Source organism: Dicentrarchus labrax, unplaced genomic scaffold (genome assembly GCF_905237075.1).
Source record: "Dicentrarchus labrax unplaced genomic scaffold, dlabrax2021, whole genome shotgun sequence".
Classification (NCBI taxonomy): Eukaryota; Metazoa; Chordata; class Actinopteri; family Moronidae; genus Dicentrarchus; species Dicentrarchus labrax.
Genome location: NW_026136719.1, coordinates 9,490,373 through 9,512,073, shown reverse-complemented (window position 1 = coordinate 9,512,073; position 21,701 = coordinate 9,490,373). Strand labels below are relative to the sequence as shown.

General features: G+C 38.2%; 1 protein-coding gene across 2 annotated transcripts in view; it reads left to right on the top strand.

Moving 5' to 3' along the window:
* Positions 1 to 13,740: 13,740 nt before the first annotated feature.
* itga11a (integrin, alpha 11a) overlaps positions 13,741 to 21,701 on the top strand; it is a 47,218-nt gene continuing 39,257 nt past the window's right edge. For both annotated transcript variants that reach the window (XM_051378362.1, XM_051378361.1), the window contains exon 1: positions 13,741 to 13,926. In XM_051378362.1, coding sequence (XP_051234322.1) covers positions 13,854 to 13,926 — 73 coding nt within the window. In that variant the 5' untranslated portion in view covers positions 13,741 to 13,853. The remainder of the gene's footprint in view (positions 13,927 to 21,701) is intronic.

The window sequence follows — 21,701 nt, the reverse complement described above, 5'->3', positions numbered from 1 at the left end:
TTGGAAAAAAGCCCCAAACTGAGTAACCAGACAGACATATACATTCTTTCTTTATTTCTCACTCTTTGTCACTGTGTATCTGTTTCTTTTCCTCTCTCTCGTACACATTCACCACACACAGAGTCTGGAAAACAACACACTCACATTAAGTCAAATGACAGCAATACAAAGGCTTAACATGTGGTAGCAGTTAAGCAGACCTTTGCAATCCAATAGACCTCAAATAAAGGAAAAATTACTGGAAACATAGCAAACAACTTTTTTTCAAATATATATGCAACAGGAGAACCTTTGCCCCATATGCTTCGGGAAGGTCTGATAGGAGCGTTCTTCCATTATATGACAGTAGAGACTGCTCCCCTGCTCTAGTTCACTAATTTTCTCTTCCCAGTAGCCAAAGACTATATATATATAATATATATATATATATATATATATATATATATATATATATATATGTGGCACTCATAAAAGTCAGTAAGTAAGGGGAAAACACATTCAAACTTATAATTCCCAGCGAATCATTCACTGAACTGATTGAGTGAGTCAGTTTGGCAGACGCTGTACATTTAAATATTCCTTTGGTCAGCTCTGTCCCCACCAATGAATGTGAAGTGCCTTTTATGTTCATTTGGTTTCCATTTGAGGCCAAGTTGAAGGTTGCCACAATGGCACTGTGTGGGGGGGGGGGGTACCACAAATTTCTGACTTGTTTTTTTTATGTTTTATGGATGTGCTGTACCATAAAGATGCTGAGGCAGGTATATATTTATATTCCACCAATAATTAAAGGCATTCAACAAATGTTAGTGTAAAGACATAAAACACAGGTGCAAATGTATATTTTTAACAATCACCCATTATTGATGAGTCAGTAAGAATGTAACTCATCCTTTTGTGTAGTGGTTTTAGTGAAAATACCCTTGCAGATTTAATTATTACCAACTTTTTTAAGAGAAACCATAACTTATTCTAGAAATTGTCACATTTAAATCCACACTTTTAGTCCTCCCATCAGTACAAAAACACACAAACAAGTTTTTTTTTTTTTTTTTCTTCTAACTAAGGTCATCTGAGCAAGGTGCTTATCCTTTGTTGAGATAATAGTGTAACAAAAACAGAAGTGGTGTGGATGTAGTTGTGTGGTCTTCCTATCTCAAAAACAGCGAGGACAGACAGGCTAGGTCCTGGTCCAGCGCTAAGTCTGATGCTCTTTCTTCAATTAGTGAAGCTCCCGTCATTGCTTACACAGCTTTTTGGTCAGCCTGAAGTTTTCACTCCCGGGCTTAGGACTAACAGGCTACAGCTTATCATAAAAGCACTGGAATGCTATTGAAACATCTGCAGAAGTCTGCATCCCTTCTAGCATACTGCCAAAAGTGAAAACAAAGACTCTTGAATCATGTTTGCCTACACTTGAGGGTCAAAAAGTCGAGTCACTTACTTGAAAGCTCACAAATGTCCAATGAAAATGCATTGTCTTCACATTTCTGACAGCGTAACGACTACTTCTGGGTGGTTCAGGAATCAGAAATCTCTCTGTTATCTTTAAAAACAGGGGTTTGTTACAATTATTTAAATTTGTGTCTCTTGTGCACTTTGACTCCTGTATTCTGGTGTGTTGTTGCATTGTTTATATCTGACAAATGGATTGAATCTTAACTGCTACAGATTGATTGCGTTCCAACTTTCCTCTTGATTGTGTTTGATTGTGCTGGTAATCAAAGTTGGAACGCATGCAAGGTCTGATTAGTGCCAGCCGTCTGAAACCAGTGGCATATTTCTACCACATGGAACAAGTGACACAGTGTTGTTCAGTTCGGGCATTTACCTTGATTTATTGTGACATAAAGCAATTTAGATGCAATTTCCCACAACAGAGGTATTGGATCATATTAAAAACTCCAGTGAAGACTCAAGAAGATGTTACACAAACACACGCTCCAGGCCCTACTCCTTGAATACATTATTATATGCATTTTTTGCATTTGTATTCATTCCAGTTTCTATATATTTTCAGGAGAATATAGGCATGCTTTTTAAGAATTTTAGATTTTGGGAGTTTATGACTTAAACATTTAAAATAGTTGAAAGGTGCTAGGCTTGCTCTAGATTTACAGACATACATCTGGTGCCCCATGTACCAGGGCGCTTGCTGCAGTGACCATGTGTTTAGGTCCGATTGTGGCCCTTTGCTGTCTATCTCTCAAGCTGTCCTGTCTCATAAAGGGAAAAGCCCCCAAATATATATATATGTTTAAAAAAAACAGTGTGTTTTGTCATTGTGACTAAAATAGTCTATCTGCAATCTGCTTTGTCTTAAGAGGGTTTAGACTTCCCAGTCTAATGGTTCATCATGTAGCAGCTAATAGCACAGTATGCACAGTCACATCTGTGATCTGTGTGGAAACAGCTGGTGTTAGGAACTAGTATTTGAAGCTGGGAGAGAGAATACAACCACACTAATTAGGTGAGAGGCCGGCAATTCTTTCTGGGTTGAATCCCAAAAACAATGATTTGATTGTCTAAATCCTAGTCTCTGAAGGGTTTGAAGCAGGCTCACTCATTCTGCATCCAAGTTCTGTTTCTCTGAACGGCTAATAAACTGTAAACGATGAGAAAAGTGACGTTCAAGACATCTAAACCCACGTGGCTGTGACATAAAAGCAAAAGGAGCACTTTATGAAACTGCAGCTATGTTTGTACCCAGAAGTCTTTAGGTACAAAATGGACTCCATGCTCATAAACTTTGTAATTGAACTGGTGCTTCCAGCTGTTAACATCCACAGGGGGCATATTTACCTGTGCCTGGCAGAGGAACGACGCTCAGCATGCAGGGACCTTGTGCAGCTCTGGACCCTGCTTCTGGAGTCATGCCATCCTCTTCCTGTAAATCACGGAACCGTAGGGGTCGTTGAAAAAGTTTAAAAAGTCTGAGTTGGTATTTCCAGCTAAACATCTCATTCTTGGACACCAGCTGTTTGGCAGACTAAAAATGGGTCACCCGCCAGCTATATATCTTGGTGGTTTTCGGTAAAGGTAGCAGCGTGTTTTTTTTTCCATGCCTCATTTTTAAGACTTTTTAGCGGACGGTATGTGATGTTCATTTTATGTTTAATGTAGTGTGTCTGGTATAATTGGCAGGCCTGTGGTGTGTGTGTATGAGTCTGTATGTACTGTGTTTATGGAGCCCACTGGATGTTCTATAGTCCAGGTACTGACCAGGACATTTTGTCTAATCATATCATGCAATCTAAGCCTGTTCAAAAGTCCCTTAAGGCGTCGGTTGTCAGTTTATAATACAGTATGATGATGGAAGAAATTAAATGTTATCCCATTCAGCTTCTTACAGTAATATGAGCTTGATAAATATGGGTATGCATTTATTATTATTAGTGAAAAAATAATTTTTATTGGTTATTTATTGTAAGTACGAATACATTTGTCAGTTATCTTCCCATACATGTTAAAGTTACCACTGATTCCCATTAGGAGGATATATTAGCACAAATGGAATATAATATTTATAGGTTTGTTATCATTAGTGTATAATCATCTGAATATAGGAATCATTGTGTTTTCATTACATTAGAATGAGCTGTTTTTATCTACAGAGGTCAGGTAGCTAATGTAGCTAACTGCTAACAGCTGCTAACTGTATCTGAACCCATCCAAATTTCAAATCTGACCAATGTCTTGTTAACTCAACACATAATCTGACCACAATAAAGTGCAGCCAAGACTCACATCAGTATGTCCTCTTTGGGGCAGCACACGTTCCAATATTACATTAAAGTCTGTAATCAATGCAAGTCAGCCCATTATACTTGTTTACACATGATCTGTCTTTTATCTTTCTTTCTACTCATCAGCTCATTTAGCAGTCTGCTTTTGATTCAGTCCAGGCTTTGCACGCACGTTTTAATAGTTCTTTGTAAAATGAGTGAAAGATTTTGTACAACATGTGTTGACCAGCAACACCAAGAACTATTTCTGACTTATTTCACATTGTGCTAGTGTTTTTTCTTTTTCTTTTTGTTTGTTTAGGGTTTTTTATTTTAACCTCAGATTAGCTTCCCAGTACAACCACAGTCTGATGTGTTAGCCACTGTGAAGCTGCACTCAGTGGTGATAATAAGGGAGACCCAGGGTGGATACCTCTAACCTTTCAGCCATTGCTTCCCACATTCATATTTACATTTGAAAATTTCCCCCAGTGTCAAGGGGCCTGTGAGTTTGGGGGCCTCGGCTGAGCTCAGGGCACGGTCCCTGCTGGTGAGAGACAAATGTTAATCTCACATTATATATAACAAAATAATTGCACATGACTTGGTTTTTGCATCCAAAATATTACACCCAAGATTTACTCCTGTCCGTTCCAAACTGGTGTTGAACCATTATTAAACTAACCATGTTAACCGCCATCTTGGGAAAACATGTTTGGCCAGAAGATTACATAGCTATACTGTAACCATAATGTTGTATTTTAATATGATCATTGCCCCATTAAGATCTTTGTGATACTAGATCATAATCTAGTATCACAGAGATCTTTTAGCTCTGTTTCTATCAATGCATGGAGAACATTTTAATATGTGCCGAGGTAATCACATTTTCTTTTTTATCTCAACCTAAGCAATGAAAGCAGGTTGTGCTTCCTGAGAGGCCCCACTCTAGTCTTGGCAGATGCTTTTAAACACAGTGTACAGTACAAAATATAACTGGATTAGGACCCATTTAGGGCAGGCACCTTCTGCTTGCCAAATTAAATAGTTCTTTGAAAAATACAAACATAGTTAAAGAAACTGAATCTGTCTTCTCCTGAGCAAACTAACTGCCAAGCCTGATATGAAAATAAGCAGAAGGTTTAAACTCTCGTTGGAACAGTAGCTGCCAGGGTGTAGAACAACATAAAATATCATCGCAGATAGACTTTGCCTTTGGAAACATCACACCACAAGATGTGTTGCGTTAACCGTTCATATGTTGTCATAAGGACTGCATTTAAAAAGTCTGTGAGAGGGACTTAACTTGGTGTTTGAGTGGTCAACCTGCAATAGACAATTGCGTATAAGCTTCGTGAAACCTAATAATTACAAGCAGAAAATTGTAGACAGTTTGGTTTTCCATTGAGATCCAAGACGAGAAAAAAGCCTAGTACAATTTTTCCATCTGTCTCACAATGAAAACGCAATGAAACACGAGTGTGTGTTCTCCCATGATGAAGACGTGACGGAGGCAGAAGTTTATGTTCGACCACAGGACGGTATGACCTAAGTCTTTGTGTGACGACTTTAGAGTCGTGAATTGCTTGATTGGATATAGGAATGTGGAGACTGACCGTGATTCAGTTTTTATATTTGTGTGTGTGTGTGTTGTGGAAAAAGACACAACTAAAAGATTGTATATGTCTATGACGGTCTCATATTCAGGCCTATATTGTATTCATTATTAGGAAGCAGACTGGGGGAAAGATCCTTACTGACATATAGCACATTGCTACGTCCATGGAAGTAATTTCATATGGGCAGTGAGGCTTTGTGTGTAAGCTGGGTGTCGAGAGACATGGCTTTGCCCTGAATCTGGATGTGTGAGCTTTGCGGCGTTCCATTGTCGTCCATCTTGTGGCGTGTGGCTTTAGTTTCCACATTAGTCTATTTCCCACTATTGCTACTGGCACAACTCAACCTGCACAATGGTCTGCCAGAGATCTGGAAAAGTTAGAATGACTCACTCAAGCTCAGACAGAAACATTTACCTCTCTTATTCTCTGTATGTGGCTCTTTAATATGTTCATTTTTAATTTACAGTATATTGAGATTTTCCATGGCATTAAACTAGTAATGACGTTGTATCCATTACTGAGTAATTGTTTTATTCTTTGGGTAATTCATGCAGTGGTAACAAACACAATAGAGCTGAATAGTGTGCTAAGGAGGCACGTTAGTTGACTATTGGCAAAAAAAACATTTTTTTAGAACCAGTGCTAGATTCATGGTTCCTGTGATGATTGTTTCTCTTTAAAATCCTGAAATGATTTGGACCTCCACAGTGGATCCAGCAGCAATAGATGACTAACTACAGTAACATGCCAAATCTGAGAAATGCTGAGCGAGGTCCTCTGAGACGGATGGATTTACATCACCAGACAAACTCTTAAGTGGCAAAAACACAGTGCTGGAGATAATTCAACTGGATTGTTCAAGTTTTTGTTCTTCAGCTGTAGTGTCAACAAGATAAGCACTCTGGTAAAATTTGTGTTTTGGACACCAATAGACTTGTTAGCTGTTAAACTTGGAGCTAAATACAATACTGTACACTGTATATTCTGTATACCCTACCCTGCTCCGAGCTGAAAAAAACACAGTCAGTCCAGACATATTACCACCACCAAATAAAGCTAAAGTGTTTTTATACAAAATATTAATTAGTGGAGCTTAAAGTTGCTTTAATTGATTTTTGGCATTATTGCTAACCTTATAAAGTTGTAATGGCTTAAGTCTTAGCAAACACTTAGCAAGTCACTTACTCAGACACAGAGCAACAATCATTGGGATTCAGGATTCCTGGCACCTGACAAACCTTTAGCTGCCTCCAGGGATGGAGGAAAGGGGCTTTGACTCATTCTGTAAATCTGTGTGTTGTAAAACAAAAAAAGGCTAAAAAGCTATGCAGAGCTGTGGGTTTGAGCATTAATTCTTCATGTTTTTCATGTTACCCAAGGTGAGTGACCCTTTTCACATGTAGAGAAGGTCCTCCACTAATTACAGGGTTGGTGATTTGATCCCTGGTTCCTCCTGTCCACATGTCACAGTTTTCTTGGACACTGAAGCCCAAATAGTTCTGATGGTCAGGCCAGTGCCTTGACTGGCAGCTTGCTGTCATCTTTGTTTTGGAAATTGTAAAGCACTTTCAATAATGGTTCTATATAAATGCAGTCCATTTACATCACATGTGATATTACACTAAAAAATGCATCAAGATCCAGGTCTACTATTGGCCAATAAATGCAGGCTCAAAACATTAATGGTCAAAATTTCTACAAGGAGAGTACAAAGTTAGTACATTTTATGAGATAATACCCAAATATTTAGTTCTGATTGCTTGGAGACATTGTCCAAAGCCATGAATTGTGTCCACCTATCTGTACCAGACCTGTCAGAGACTTGTCTGTGTTAACGTCCCTGCCCTTAATGCATCTTGGGGCAACTTCCAGCTCTCCATGACCCTGAAAGGAATAATTTGGCAAAGAAAATGAATGACAGGAGTGCAGAACACCTGGTCAGGTGCCTATTTTTTAGCCAGCTCTGCATATTTACCCCCAAATTAACAGAAGCTCAGTATATAACTCTGCATTTCCGATTTGCAGTTCCCAAAGATACCACAGTGACTTGCACATAATGATATGTGGGATGTATTGTGTATTTCCACTTCAGCTTAGCTGTGGGTGGACAGTTTTTGAAGCTTAAAACCATAGATTCAGTTTGAGTTTACATCTAGGATAGACTGTTTATTCTAAATGCCATCTTTAGAAAACATCCAAAATAAAGAACAACCCTACTGTTTCAGTTTAGCGCTCACACACACAGAAAGAGATCCTTGCTATGTTTATTTACTCATCACAGTATAATTTTGTATACACATCACTTTCCTACAACAGGGTTCTCTTCTTATGCCACATGCATACTCACAACATACAGTAACAGCAACAAAGACTTCAAGATACAATGTAACTCCAAAAATAATTTAAAAAACAGTCTACACTCTGTAAAGGAACAGGATTTCTACATGGCAGCCTAAAAACCACTGAATTCCTCCCTGCCTTTCTGTCACTCAAGTTCTCCTCATCCAAATCTGCTCATATTGCTTTGATTTTTATTGCTTTACCATTGGTTAACCATCTCCTCTCATTCCTGAACAATGATTTAATACATTTCGTAAACAAAAGACTTTTGTTATGTCTCAATTTAAATACTTCCATACTTACAGTAAGTATTTTGAGTGCATAAGTGCGTTCACACTGCCGAGTGTGGCAAAATGCAGTGCTGGATGGTGCACTTATAATGTTTGACTAATGAAACGATACCTATTTATTTCGTAAATACTGCCAACAACAATCAGGTGCTGGTAGGTCACAATGTGTAGTAAAACATGGAAACTGCAGGGGAAACTAATTGTTTGCTCCTAAATAAATCACAATGAAATCATTCCGGTGTGCGCTGGTTCCTTTTGATGTATACCTTATTTATTATATTCTATTTCTGCCAATAGTTCCTACTAAATGTTAAACATTTGACCTTTAAATGTGTAAAGTTGTGTATAAAGTAAAGTTGTGTTGAAACTAAAATCTACAACATTAAAGTGCAGCTTACTTATTAATAAATTCATGATTTACGGTAACACTCTAAAAGGTCTCCTTTGGTGTAATGATTATTCTTGGTATTTTAGTGCTAATAATTTATGTATTTTTATTTAAGTAACATTTTTAAATCAGGACTTGTAATATAATATTGTAGATCTGACTACTTCGTCCATTTCTCAAAACATTTGTCCAGTTAGCCTATATTCATATATATTCATATATTGAAATAAGTAAAAATACATGTGCTTCAGATATACAACCATTATACAGAAATGTTAAACTGTGATTTTAAACGGACATGGATAATAGACTCTTGTTCTAGTTTGGTTTGGTTTTCATGTGCACATAATACTTGATAGAGAGCTCTGCAAGAACTTCCTGCAGATGACCTCCCAACACTTTCTCCAGGTTAATGCTTTATGCAGGGCTACTTGCTGGAACTGCCCAGTAATCTCTCCCTGCCGTCCTCACAGCAGATGATACGAGGCCAAAAACGAGTTGCTGGAACAGGAACTTGTTTCAAAAAGCTCCTTGGAGGACTTGCGTGTGTGCTCTGTGGCTCTAAAACCCATTCATTGTTCCAACCTGCCCCTGAATTTCTTGGCTGTGATTTGTGGAAAGTAACATCTCCACGGGCAATAAGCTTCAGCATGTACAGTTGAATGTTTGAGGAACAATTTCCAAGAAATAGCTTAGGTAGTAACAGAGAATTGGAGATGACTTCTGACAACAGGATATGAGACATTGGGCATACAGACAGCATATAGAACTTCCAGTATCAGTAGATAGCGGAGGCTGAGATTCTGAATCTGTCCTCCCAATTGGTTGATCTTTCTGTGTCAAAGGGTGAACACTCCCTCACATTGTTTTGTTGCTTCAGATCCCATGCACTTTTGGGAAAGTCCATCCGCTGAGAAAGAGAGAGATGAAAGAGAAGCAGAGGAGAGAGAGATATGGTTTTCTTAGTTCACAAAAAAACTGAAAAGCCTTTGTGCCTGCATGGCCTTAAAATCAAAGGTCTGCGGTAAAGCATTAATTATTGGCAGGTTTTGGTAAAGTAGGATCTTTAGCTTTAAGTTTCATTAACATCATTATTTATAGTTCAAAGAAAAAATATCCGTATATCTTTATGTATAACTGCTAAAAATGTTTTTTTTGTTGCTATTTGTCATTGGACTTGTTGGGAAATTAATGCAAACTTACATGCACAAAGGGCTGTAAAATGTACTTAAAGGCCCAGTGTGTTACATGTGGCAGAAATGGAATATAATATTCATCGGCAAGATTTAATTAGTGTGTAATCACCTGATTAGAGGAATTGTTGCCGTTTTTATCTACAGGCGAGGTGGGTGCAATCTGTAACTACAACACTATATGGCACAAAATCCTACACACTGGTCTTTCATTTTTTTTCAGACACTGTTTAGTTCACATCTCGTTCCCCTAACCCACGGCATTGCAGTTTCGTTAAACAGTGAACCACTGGGGAGAATTGCGTATTTGTCAGCTTGGTTTGATGTTTTTCCTGCTCCCCAGTGTCCACAAATCAATTCATGCTTCATCTTTAAAGAGCTTCTTGAAAAATATAAAGAACTTGTGTTTCAGTGAAGAATTTTGTGTCCATAACTGTCTAAATACAACCTCAGAGGATTTTCCACTTAGTCATGAATACAACAGCAAGAACACTGAATCCAATTGGAAAACCTTTGTGAAAACAGTCAGATTTAAATATAGCTTAGCTTTAAGAATTGGCATGGCCCTTCAAAAACCTGCATCATTTAATACTTACATACTTTGTTGCTTACTCTATTGAGAGCTAATGCTTAAGTAATGATACCTCAGAAAGAAGCTGTTCACAAGCAGTTGAATGAAAGCCCCAGAGACCAGGTTTGGAGGGCTCAAACTTGACAACATTATGATGGGGAATAGATGCTGGGTCCCCCCATGAGGCACGCACCTAACCTGAACTCTGATGGGGGTTGGCTATTTGCTTCTCTGTGTCTGATCCCAGTAGACTTGTCCTGTGTCTGGCCAAAGCTCCCGTCCTAGCCTGAGGAGACAGCCATATATCGCCCTTAAACAGATAATCCTGGGGTGATTGAGGTAATTGCTTGCAGTTGTGGTATGGTGTTAGAGAGGGCCCTGAAAAGGTGAGGTAAGTGTGGCTCCTGTTCAGTATCGATTTCAGGCTGCATATCACAGTGGGAAACTGTAGGGCTTTTATGGTCTGGAGGAGAAAAAAAGAACAGGATTGCAAAGCCCAATTTTTCACACTCTGTTTAGATCTGGTCCCCCCAACCTCAGTCCCTACTTACTGACAGTGAGCTAAATATCTACATGGTAATTTAGGTCAGCAGCAAAGCATTGAGGAGAATCTCCCACCACCCCCAACTGGTCTTGAAACATTGACAAAAAGAGTCAAACTCCTTAACTGGACTGGCACACTGCCTTCATTCAGAGCACCAGACCTTAATCTTAATTGTAGGTTCCTCTCCGATACATCATTTGTCTTATGAGCTGACAGTGGGAGATTCTTGAGCTATGAGTTTGTAGCCACAATACTGGGTGAAACGATTCTAGTTATGAAACTTTTCATGTTTATGGAGAACCATTTATGTTATAATGACTGCCAAACCCCTATAACTTCTTGATTTCCTCTTCAATTCGGGAATGTTTTATTCCGATAAAGTTCAATGGGAAAGGAATGCTGCCTTTTAAAACATTTCCTTGTTGTATACTTTGTAGTCAGCCTGAGGAAATTACTGTATGATCATGATGTAAAGTGGTATACCCTGTAGATTTGCTTTTGCTTTAAAAGTATATCATGTCAGCAGGAAGCACAACATAATGCCAGTATCATGTTGATGTTTTTATAGCTTAAGACAGAGGAAAAGTCCTAACGTCAAATGCAGACATTTGTACTATATCCAAACGTGGAGTATCAATTACTTCCACTCACCTAATACAGTAACTCAATTCAAGAAGCCTGCCCATTGATATTTACATGTGCAGTACTAAGTGAACATTTTCAGGCAGCAGTAGGCTCAGGGCTTAATTTCCTGCCTTGAAAGAAACAAGGGGGCCAACACTCTACTGAGGAGAAGTGATGAAGGAGGAAAAAACCCAATGAGCTTTTAAGCACTTTTAATGAAAGCAAGTCTTGGTTCTTTCTTGTTTTTGAAGGCTTGGTTGTAAGTCGTTTAAGCACAAACACTGGCTTGATTTGTGTGATCTGTGGTTGCTCTGTGTTGAAAAGAAAAGGGGATTGTGATTGCAAACTAAGAGGAAGTGTGTTAGCGTATAGATGTATATTTGTGAATTTGACAGATTTTCAGATAGACAGCTGTTAATAGCATGGATATCAGATCTGCATATGTGACAGATTACCTCCATGATGAGTTTCACAGGCACTTCACAGTCTCACATGGGCTGTTTGAACGCCTGTCTGCTCAGGTACTCATGGATAGATGTACAGGACACCTATTTTTGAAGGTTACTTACTCTTACTCCCTAACAAGGCTCACCTCTTGGCTTCTACAATATATTTTGTGATTAACTTTTAGTATCCTATCATTCTAACAGTTTGACATATTTATATTTTTTTATGTCTGTGACAGAATCTACAGATGTAGACACTGAAACTAATGAAAGGTGTATATGTTGCTGATATAATGAGGATATGATTATTTCCACTGCCTATTTTTGCTGACAAACGCATGCACGGAAAAACTAGGTAAAATCTCTTCTTTATTTACTCTACTCTACTTTCCGCTCTGTGTGGCTGCTCTGAAGCCTGTTAATATGGGCCATTAAATGAAAAACAACAGCTTCCACAATGCACATGCACTACTCACGGGGGCGGTATGTTATGGTCATAATAAACACTGCTTCAAGTTACTGATGCTGATGCCAACAACAACCACCATTTTCCCAAACTCCACCAGCATAAAGATCAGAATAATGATGGCTATGCTTGGGCATTATGTTGCCAACTGATTATGGAGCTCATCCTCCAATGGAAACAACATCAAAATATAATCTACCTTATACCAACAGCATATCCAGCATATCCAAAATCCAAATAGAAATTTAGTTTAATTGTATTTTATTCATAAAGCATCTTACAATAACTTGCAATAACTACTTTTTTGGCCACTTGGGGGCGGCGGAAAAAGTTGTGAACACAACAATCAACATATTATCACCTTTGAAGTTGATATAATTGACGCTTAACAGTTGCTACAAACAATCTGTCCACATTATGAATTCAAGTCCAGCTACTAATAATAGCACTCTTCCTATAGTATTAATATGGGTACAACACACACAAAATAATTGAATGAATTAAATGAGCATAAAAAAGTCAGGGCTTTGTAAAAAAATATTTTACATACATTAGAAAACTGCTTCATATGTTAAAGTATCATCCAAATATTTCTGTGCATAGCTCCTGTATAAGTTATTATGCAGGTGTTGATGTATTTTTATTCAAACATAGTCTCAGCCATTGCCAATGTAAAAATCATTTTCCAAACCAAAGTGAAAGTGAGGCTTATATAAAGAAAAGATGTGCATTTATGTGACATACAGTGGTTAAGTAGTAAGTTGGAGATCTAGGTGACCACAAATTGATTTCAGGAGAGCTAATGTACACAAACTATGTATTATTACGTAAGTGGGATCATTATACGTTGAGTAGTTAGGACTGGATGGTTCAACTGCAAGGGTATGAGGTAACATACAAACCCAACATTTGCGTTCCACTGTTAATACACTGGTTAGTTTGTGGTTGTGCCATGATGATAGCATTTGTGGTGCATAGCTTGAGTCTGACAGAAGATGTTTTAGGTGTGTAATGAGAAACAGTTTGGTGGTGTGAGTAGTCTACGGTATATTTCTTTAGATTTGTTTGTTGAAATATATTTGTATATGCCTTTCAGTTTTTGGTTTATTACTTAATTTAATTTTCTATTAGGAGACACTCTGCTGTCTTCCAAGCTGTTAAGTTAATATCAGACGCGTTTGTATTTCAGTGCATGTGAACAACTAAAAGTTTACAACTTGGCTCACCAATTTTTATGTAATCTGTTTCACATTAACAACATGTTTTTTTTATATATATTTTAGTGAAAAGATCAGTTCATTTACACAAAAACAGCTCAAAAACATATTCCCTTAAAATGCGTGTCACCATAAATATCCACCACAGAAGTGTCCACTAAAAGAACTGTGCCTACAGATGAGCCATTTGAGAGTATGTGGATACTCTTCGGTCACAGTCAAACTGAGTTGAATGAGTGTGTGAGAGACGGAGAAGAGTGGACCTCCTTCTTCTTCTTCCACAGTCCCCTCCTACTTCCCCAAGATATATGCAGCGCTTTAACTTAGACTTAGAGTCAATCAGAGTAGGATCTTTAACTGTGCCTGCCACTGGGTCTCTTTGCCTCAGCACACCACATACACACTCACATCAGTCATCACACACAAACACATGCACGCTTGCACCGGCAAACATATGGAGTACTTCTGCTTCCTCCTGCTCTGGATCTGCAGCCAGCAGTTAGGTGAGTAAAAGGTGTTTATGCATGTGTGTTATTGTTTAAGTGTGTGTGGGTGTGTGGGTATGCTATATGCATCCTTACATACTTGTGTAATTCTGATGTATAAATCTGACCTTCTTTCTTTCTTGATGTAACTTTGCAGTATAATAATGGCACTCTAATTGTTGGTTATACTTTGACGTGTTCCAACATCAACTGGAAACTTTGAGACTGCTGTTTTTAAAGGTTTTTAAAAAACTGCATTAGGTACATTTTTGATAGTATTTTAAGATTTAATTTCTAACTTCACTGAAAATCCAAACATGCGCAGATATTATGTACTTGATTGAACAGTAATATCTGAATATCTATTGAATGAATGGCTGCTTGTGTGAATTACATCATAAACTGACATCTTGACCCAGTATCATGGTAAGTGACAGGACGCAGAGCTCAGATTGGGTTTACTGAAGGATATGTTGTCCCCTCTCAGCTTCCACAGAGGCGCTCTGTATTTCATTGGAAGCAGGCATGTTCCTTCAAATTAAAGTCCATGCTATCTTTTCACAGTCCAGTTTCCAGCGAAGGGAGAGTTGTTGGTGCTCAGCCAGAACTGTGGTCAATTACCAGTGAAATCACTTTAGCAGTAGCACCTCTAGACAGGATGAAAGAAAGAGACAGACAGACAGTGAATAAAAGATTAAAAAAAAGCATATATATGTTATTTTTTCCAAAGCCACATAAGATAACATGAGTCACATAAATGAATTGCTATAAGTACAAGTAAAGCTAATTGAACCTACTGTATTCTTTAAATATACTGTAAAACCTTTGGAACTGATGCATTGCCACAGTAGAGATCTCTATATGGTTTTGCGCTCAGTATACTGTGAACTGTAACCACATTGTTTAAACACACTCTGCTGGCCAACATTTCCATAGAATACTGTGTATGTTGTCACCATGGCTGTACATGGACATTATGTTTTTCCATTTTTTCAACAATGAAGCACTATTCACTCATTTACTGTTATGCTGCATCACCCTGAGGTTAATACTAAAGGAATTGTTTAAGAAGAAGAAAATCATTCATCTTTGATTTAGACATTTGGTAAATAATACAAAACTAGGGAGTGGAGGAGAGGAGATCTGTATTGTAAATATTTGGTTTGATCTGGGAATTTGTTGGAAACAAGTTTTGGACTGATGCCACAGTGAGGGAGACACTGACCTTGTAGCTGGAGTCTGCGGAGAAAGACTTGATGCTGGCTGTGGTGTGGGATGTTTTGGCAGGCACATGAGAAGGAGGCTGCATTTTAGTCCGCTGTTTGTGGAATCCTGGGACTTTTTGCCCAATGAACCCATCCAGATAACCTTTGAGTGGGGCCATTTTACATAGCATTGGATGAGAAGCCGATGTGAGATGGAAACGAACGCTGTTTGCCTCAAGAAATGACCATTTTGCATAGAAGTACACTTCTAAATCAAACCTAAATGTATGTTATCTGATGGAATGTTGTCCTTCTGGGATACATTCATAAGATGAGGACATCTCAAGGCACATGTCGTCATAGGAGACAGGAGGATATGTCAAATCAAGTTAATTTCTTGTGTGAACTTAGAATTTCCTCCTTTTTTATAGACATTCAATGTAGCCATTCCATGCAACTGTCATGAAGAGTTCTCCCTATGTCCCCCATATTGATGTAGAAGGTAAAGAGTGTACTGGAAATTACAATGACAAAGCTAATCAATTACTGACACGCTTACAAAAAAGTTAGCTATTACTGGAGGACCTCCAAAACACAAACAGCATGTTCCATTAAGACAAAAACAATTTGCCAAATTCTGACTGGATTAAGTGAACAGTAATACTCTGTGAGGTGTTCTGATAATAATGAAATACAGACCAAGTCCATTATTTTCTTAATGGGTAAACCTCAAAGTGCCTGGTAGCAATTATGTCATGGCCACTTCCGAAAAGAAATTTAGGAGGCTAGGTTTGCATCATCATCCACTTATTACCTTTTTGTATAGCCCATGCTGAGTTGTTTCACCACTGAGTTAACTAATATTTGAACTTGGCATGAAGCAGAACATATCGTGCCAAAGTACAACTATCTGCTTTACTGTCCCCTACCTTAGAGTTACCTTATTATTGCCTGATTTAATCGTAGTTGAAGCTGCACTTACAATTTTTATCCACTATAGGCCAGAAGAACTCCAGAACAAGCAGATACTCACAATATCGCATTACACATTTAGTATTCAATTTGACGTAATTATTCTGCCCCTGATGAATGTAAGTACAATATTCACTCTCCTTACAACTCTGTGTAGGTTTCCTCCAACTCCTGGTAAAAACGTCCGGCTCTTTAGCTTCTCGATACTCTTCATCATCTAGTTGATACTCTGCTGTTTGGTGCTGGTTGGGTAGTTTACAGTGGGTTTAGCAGAGATTGTAAGGTGGCAGGTCTTCTAAATGACTAAATACCTAATTGTTTACTGCCCTCTAGAATGACACATGTACGTTTTTTCTGATCCGAACCCTAACCCCTATCGAGTGTCAGTTGTCTGTGCTTTTCAAAATCATTACAAATCACTATTGAAATATAATGAGTCTCATGATGTAACTATGGTTAGGGTTTGGTTGGCTTTAAATACAGAAATGACTTGGTCAGGGTTAGGGAAGGATCATGATTTAGGTTAAAATAAGTGCTTTGTTGAGGTAACAGAAATTGGTTCCATGGATGGTCATAGTTACAAGAAACCAAGAATACAGGAATGCAGACTATGACTATGCAGACTTATAATAGGCTCTATAAGGCTCTTTAATAATGTCATCCAACATCTTTCTTTGCCATCAATGAACAAGACTCATGGCCGCTAGAGGGCTTTGTCATTTGTACATAAATCTAAGTTGTTTTGGGGCATTTACTGAAATAAAGCTGTTTTTTGTCCTGGGAGGACAGTATTTTTATTTAAGAAGACTGTTTGCTTCTGCTAAGACTGTGGTTGATGAGAGCAGTGAGACTGAACCAAACCTTTTTGCATAAAACAGCACGTTAGAATTGGATGATAATATTTGATTTCTGTGACCTCCTTTACTTTACACATTGATTTATGTAAAGACATTTTGATTAGTGTGTTAAAACAGTTAGCCCAAGGTTTGTGTGAAGTGCGTTATTGGATCCTTTGAATGGACACATTTTGTATAAAATAAGTAAATTCCATGGTCATTAAATAAAATAATCAATATCGGTGTAATTATTCAATTTATAATTACCAATTTTTCCAAGTTTGAATACCCTCCCTAGACCTGCAGCAATCCCAGATAATTACTGTCCCTCTGCCAACAAATCTGGTTGTACTCACACATCACCATTGTTTTCTTTCTTTCTACCATGATTGATTGATTTTATAATTGGTCCAAGAACCAGCTGATTACAGTTTGGTGAGGATCCTAATCAGGGATTCCCCCATTACTTCATCCTTTGTCGACTGCCGTTTGGATCTTGCTGTGTCCAGATACTATTTTCAAAAGTGAGTCATGGCATTCAGTGAGATTATTATGTTGGTAGCAATAGAGTGTCTCATCAAAATTAATTATTAAAACAATGTATTGTTTGAATTACTGTTATTAATGAAAGTAACTTCTCATTAATCAAGAGTAGTTTTGTTTTACAACACATACTCCATCCATATTTATAGGCTGTTGCAGATTTGGTGTTACAGTTAATATTTCACTTGCGAAAAACAATTAAAGTTTTACTTCTGAAGTCCAAATCATGTAATATGTCTAATAAAAAAATCTACTGCTTACTAACTCTTTGTTAGTAAGTCTTTCTTGTAGTTGTGTATGATAGCTGTTGGTACACAATTGAATTGTGCTGCCCCAGAAGCTTGGTTTGAATCCCTGGTGAGCCTTTTGTTGGCTCAGAGGGTTAACAGCTTGTTAAGTAGTGCCCAGTTGGCTGTTGTGTATTGGAAACATCTGGTTTTAGATACCCCATGCCTCCCAGAGTATTTTTGTTGGCGTGGGGTAATAGTGATATAAGGTGCCAAAATGTTTAAAAGCATATTGTCAACTGTGAAGTATCTTTCCAGAGAAAACCATTGTAATGGAAGCCCAGAATGGCTCAATGGAAAAATATTACATTCTGTTGCTTTTGAGATTTATTTTATATCGAGACTGTCATATTTGTTAAAATGCTTTAGGGCACATAACACCGGTCAGATGCAGTGATAGCGCAGTGTCTATACACTCACATACCAGAACTGATTGGTTTCAGAAACTGTAAACCATATTATAGTTTATCAACTTACAGCAGTAGTGCATCACCCATGTCTGATATGAGGATGTCTCCAAGCCAACACAACGCAATGCTCTGTGTCAGTGGGTCTGTGGTGGAGCTCCTGCAGCTTGGTGTTGGGCCAAAGGTAGCAGTGGACTGATGTGGGTCGCACCGGCAGCCACCGGCCTGAGGTTTATTTATCTGGGCATGAAAGCCGGTACACAGGAAACCCAGCAAGACTCCAACCTTGTGTTAGAAGCTGCTGATATTACTGGGAATATTAAATTGCTCTGCCACATTAGTAGCTTGAAATGGAAACTGGATTATCTCCATTCTCATGCTTTCACCCTGACACTTTTCCCTGTCCCTGTCTTAGCGCTCAATCATTTCTTGGTCAGGCTTCAACTCATTTGTGATTGGATCTTGGGAAATGTATTTTCACTTCTTAAAAGTTATCACAGCTTTAAATCAACTACCAGAACTATTAACGTTTATGTGCTCCAGTTGAACAATGATGGAGATATTTCAAAATGATACAGTCTACTGCCCTTCATTTGCAAAATGATTTATGCTGCACCATACTGTCAAGAGTTACCGACTGATTTGTATTTATTTTTCATACACCTTTCTGTTCCCAACAATCTATTTTCAGTCACCTTTTATGTTTCTAGATAAACAGAAACCTTAGGAGGATGTTTGGTGTAGGATCAAACACCAGCTGAACATGTGAACCATTCATTCTACAGGAAATGAGCAATGTGGAGAATATGTCAATATTTACATGAAGAGTCTGCATGGCAGAGATGACCATTTATTTTAATAGAGGCTTTGATGAGAAAGAAGAAAGTGCTCTATGGTTGTGCCAATCAAGGTGTGACATACTCCTGATCACTTGACAGATGTGAAAAATGAGTGACTTATTCAGTCTGTGGCTGTCACTCCACTCACATAATGTCCTGTGGTAAAATTGTGGTGGTGATGGTTTTGACACTGTCATCAATGTGTATGCCTGGCATTAACATGGGTCTCGGGTGATCCAATCATGTGAATGCATCCAAGACACATTGAGATCCAATCTTGTAGACACATTTAGTTGTTTTGGGCTTGGTATGGTAACATTCTTTTAGCAGTGTGTATGCGAATGTGTGGACCACCTACTCAACCGATGTCCTGAAGGCTGATTCCTGCTGATTTGAACGTAACGTATTTGGTTGTTACAAACAGAAAATACGTGCGTTCATTTGCATATAGAGCAGGGAAGTAAAATCAATTCATCTAAGGGCCATTCGAGATGCATGTGGAGACAAATTCTAATGTCAGGTGTGAACTACTCAGATCTGCTCTCTTGTGATTGGATCACCCAAGACACATGTTAATGCCAGATGTAAACAGGGCCAATATTATTCCTAGGTTTACAAAGACTTGCTGCAAACAGTGGGGGAAGATATTTGGTTTGGTATTTGCTTAGACAACCTATTAACACTCCTAAATATTCCGTATCTAAGGAATGCAGGCAACTTCCAGTTTCTGTTGAGGGACCATTTTGCTTCAAGGAAAACAGCTGCTTAAAATGTAACCTATCTGTATTTTAAAGTGCAAACAACTGCACACCCAAACAAATACATCTTGTCTACCATGTAACCAAAAGCTGAGTTGAGTTGCAGCTGTACCCTGTATAACTTCAGTACTGTATTTTATTTTAAACTTGAATAAAGGTTTCGTGATATTTTTAACACATTGAAATACTGATAGGAGTTATTTTAATTTTATTTAAGCTACTAATGCAGTAAAACATGATTTAACCAGTATTGTTATGTCATAATATAACCCCATTACTTACCCAAAGAGGGTAAAGAGATTGAGCGATTCAGTCATTTCAGCCTTTCAGAACTGTGCAAATCTGTTAGATAACAAAACACCATTGCACTCTCTGTTTTCTTTTATTAACTCTTAACTGTGTTCTGACCACACACAAAGTGAATTTTAGTCAGTGTAAAGATTAGGATTAGATGCAAATTCACCTGTCACAGAGAGGGTGAAGAGAAGAGGCAATAATTGTTTAAATATGGAGATAATGTTACACATTCATAGTGTTTTAAAGTGGGTATGAGTATTGGATTGTTGCAGTGCTGTAGGATTGGGTGGAAAGTATGGACTGAGTACCCATGTGAGAGAGGGGGGGTTCCAAAGCTATTGGACAACCTGACAAGCAGTTCTTATGAAATATACTGGCACCTTATGGGGCCATTTAAAGCAAAATCTTTCTTAGGGTCGGTTACAAAAGTGGAAAATGAATTTTGTATTTTGTTCATGTTTGTACAACTTCCTCTATCAAAATGTTGCTTTCATTTTTTAGAAAACCAAAGTTTTGTCTCCATCTAGCTGACAGTGGCAAACCTTTATAGTTATTGTTTTGAATGGATAGCCAAGAAAAGCAAGCAGCTCCTGCGAGGTGTGTTTAAAAGACTCAACTGTAGTTTTCCTAATGGCAGACTGGCACATATTGTTACGTCTGCTAAGTTTTGGGACATTCAGTCCTTGACATCAACCAGACAGTGTTATGTAATGTGGGCAACTTAGGCTTTTTGATTTATTTTGGCCATGCAGATGAGTATCATTGGGGAAAGTGAAAACAGATGCTATACACAATTAATAGGGTTACTGAATGACATAGAACCAATATCAGGTCAACACCAATCATATTAAGGGTATATATCATAAGATTCTCTTTTTTAATATATAGGCTATTTTATGTAATTCATGAGTCAGTTTAATAATTGCAATTAGAAACAAATGAGCTTTAAAGTAAAGTTAAAGTACATCTTATTCAAATCATTACAAGAGAACCCTCTGTACAGCTGTCTTGAATTTGACCTCAGCTGCCATTTATTGTGGGTTCATTCGAATTTTACATGTTTTCCAACTTTGTTGAACATTCCTTCACCTTGTTGTTTACATTTAAATGAATTTACCCTTGCAGGGAAAAAGCCTCACTTAACTTGACGTGACCCTAGAGCCTCGCAGATGGGGAGTGAGCTGTGAGTGGGGTCATTTAGCGTGAGGGCGAGGGATTGAATGAGCCCAACTGTGTGTGGACAAGAGCCACAGAGATGTAAGGAGTGGGGGAGTTTGCGGTGGTTAAAAGCAAAGGCTTTTGTGCTCTCAGCTCAGCTGTGCAGCTTAAACTGTGAGAAAACACATTATTTTAAAGCAATAATCTTAAATTCCTACAAAACAGACCTCTGTGTCTCATTTAGCATTAAAGTTTGCTTGACTTTACCCCCCGCTTTCTTTTCTTCATGCATATTTTGGCTCGGAAATGTAATAGTTTCCAATCTAAGTTGGTATATTTGGGGATTGACAGTATAAGCTCTCGTGCAAAGGTCAACATGAGCCTTGACCTTACAGTAGCTGAAACATCAATGCAGCAACATCGATCAACAGATACACTTACCATAGGTCTGGCAACTGGTGAAACAGAGATCAGCAGGAGATTAACTAGAA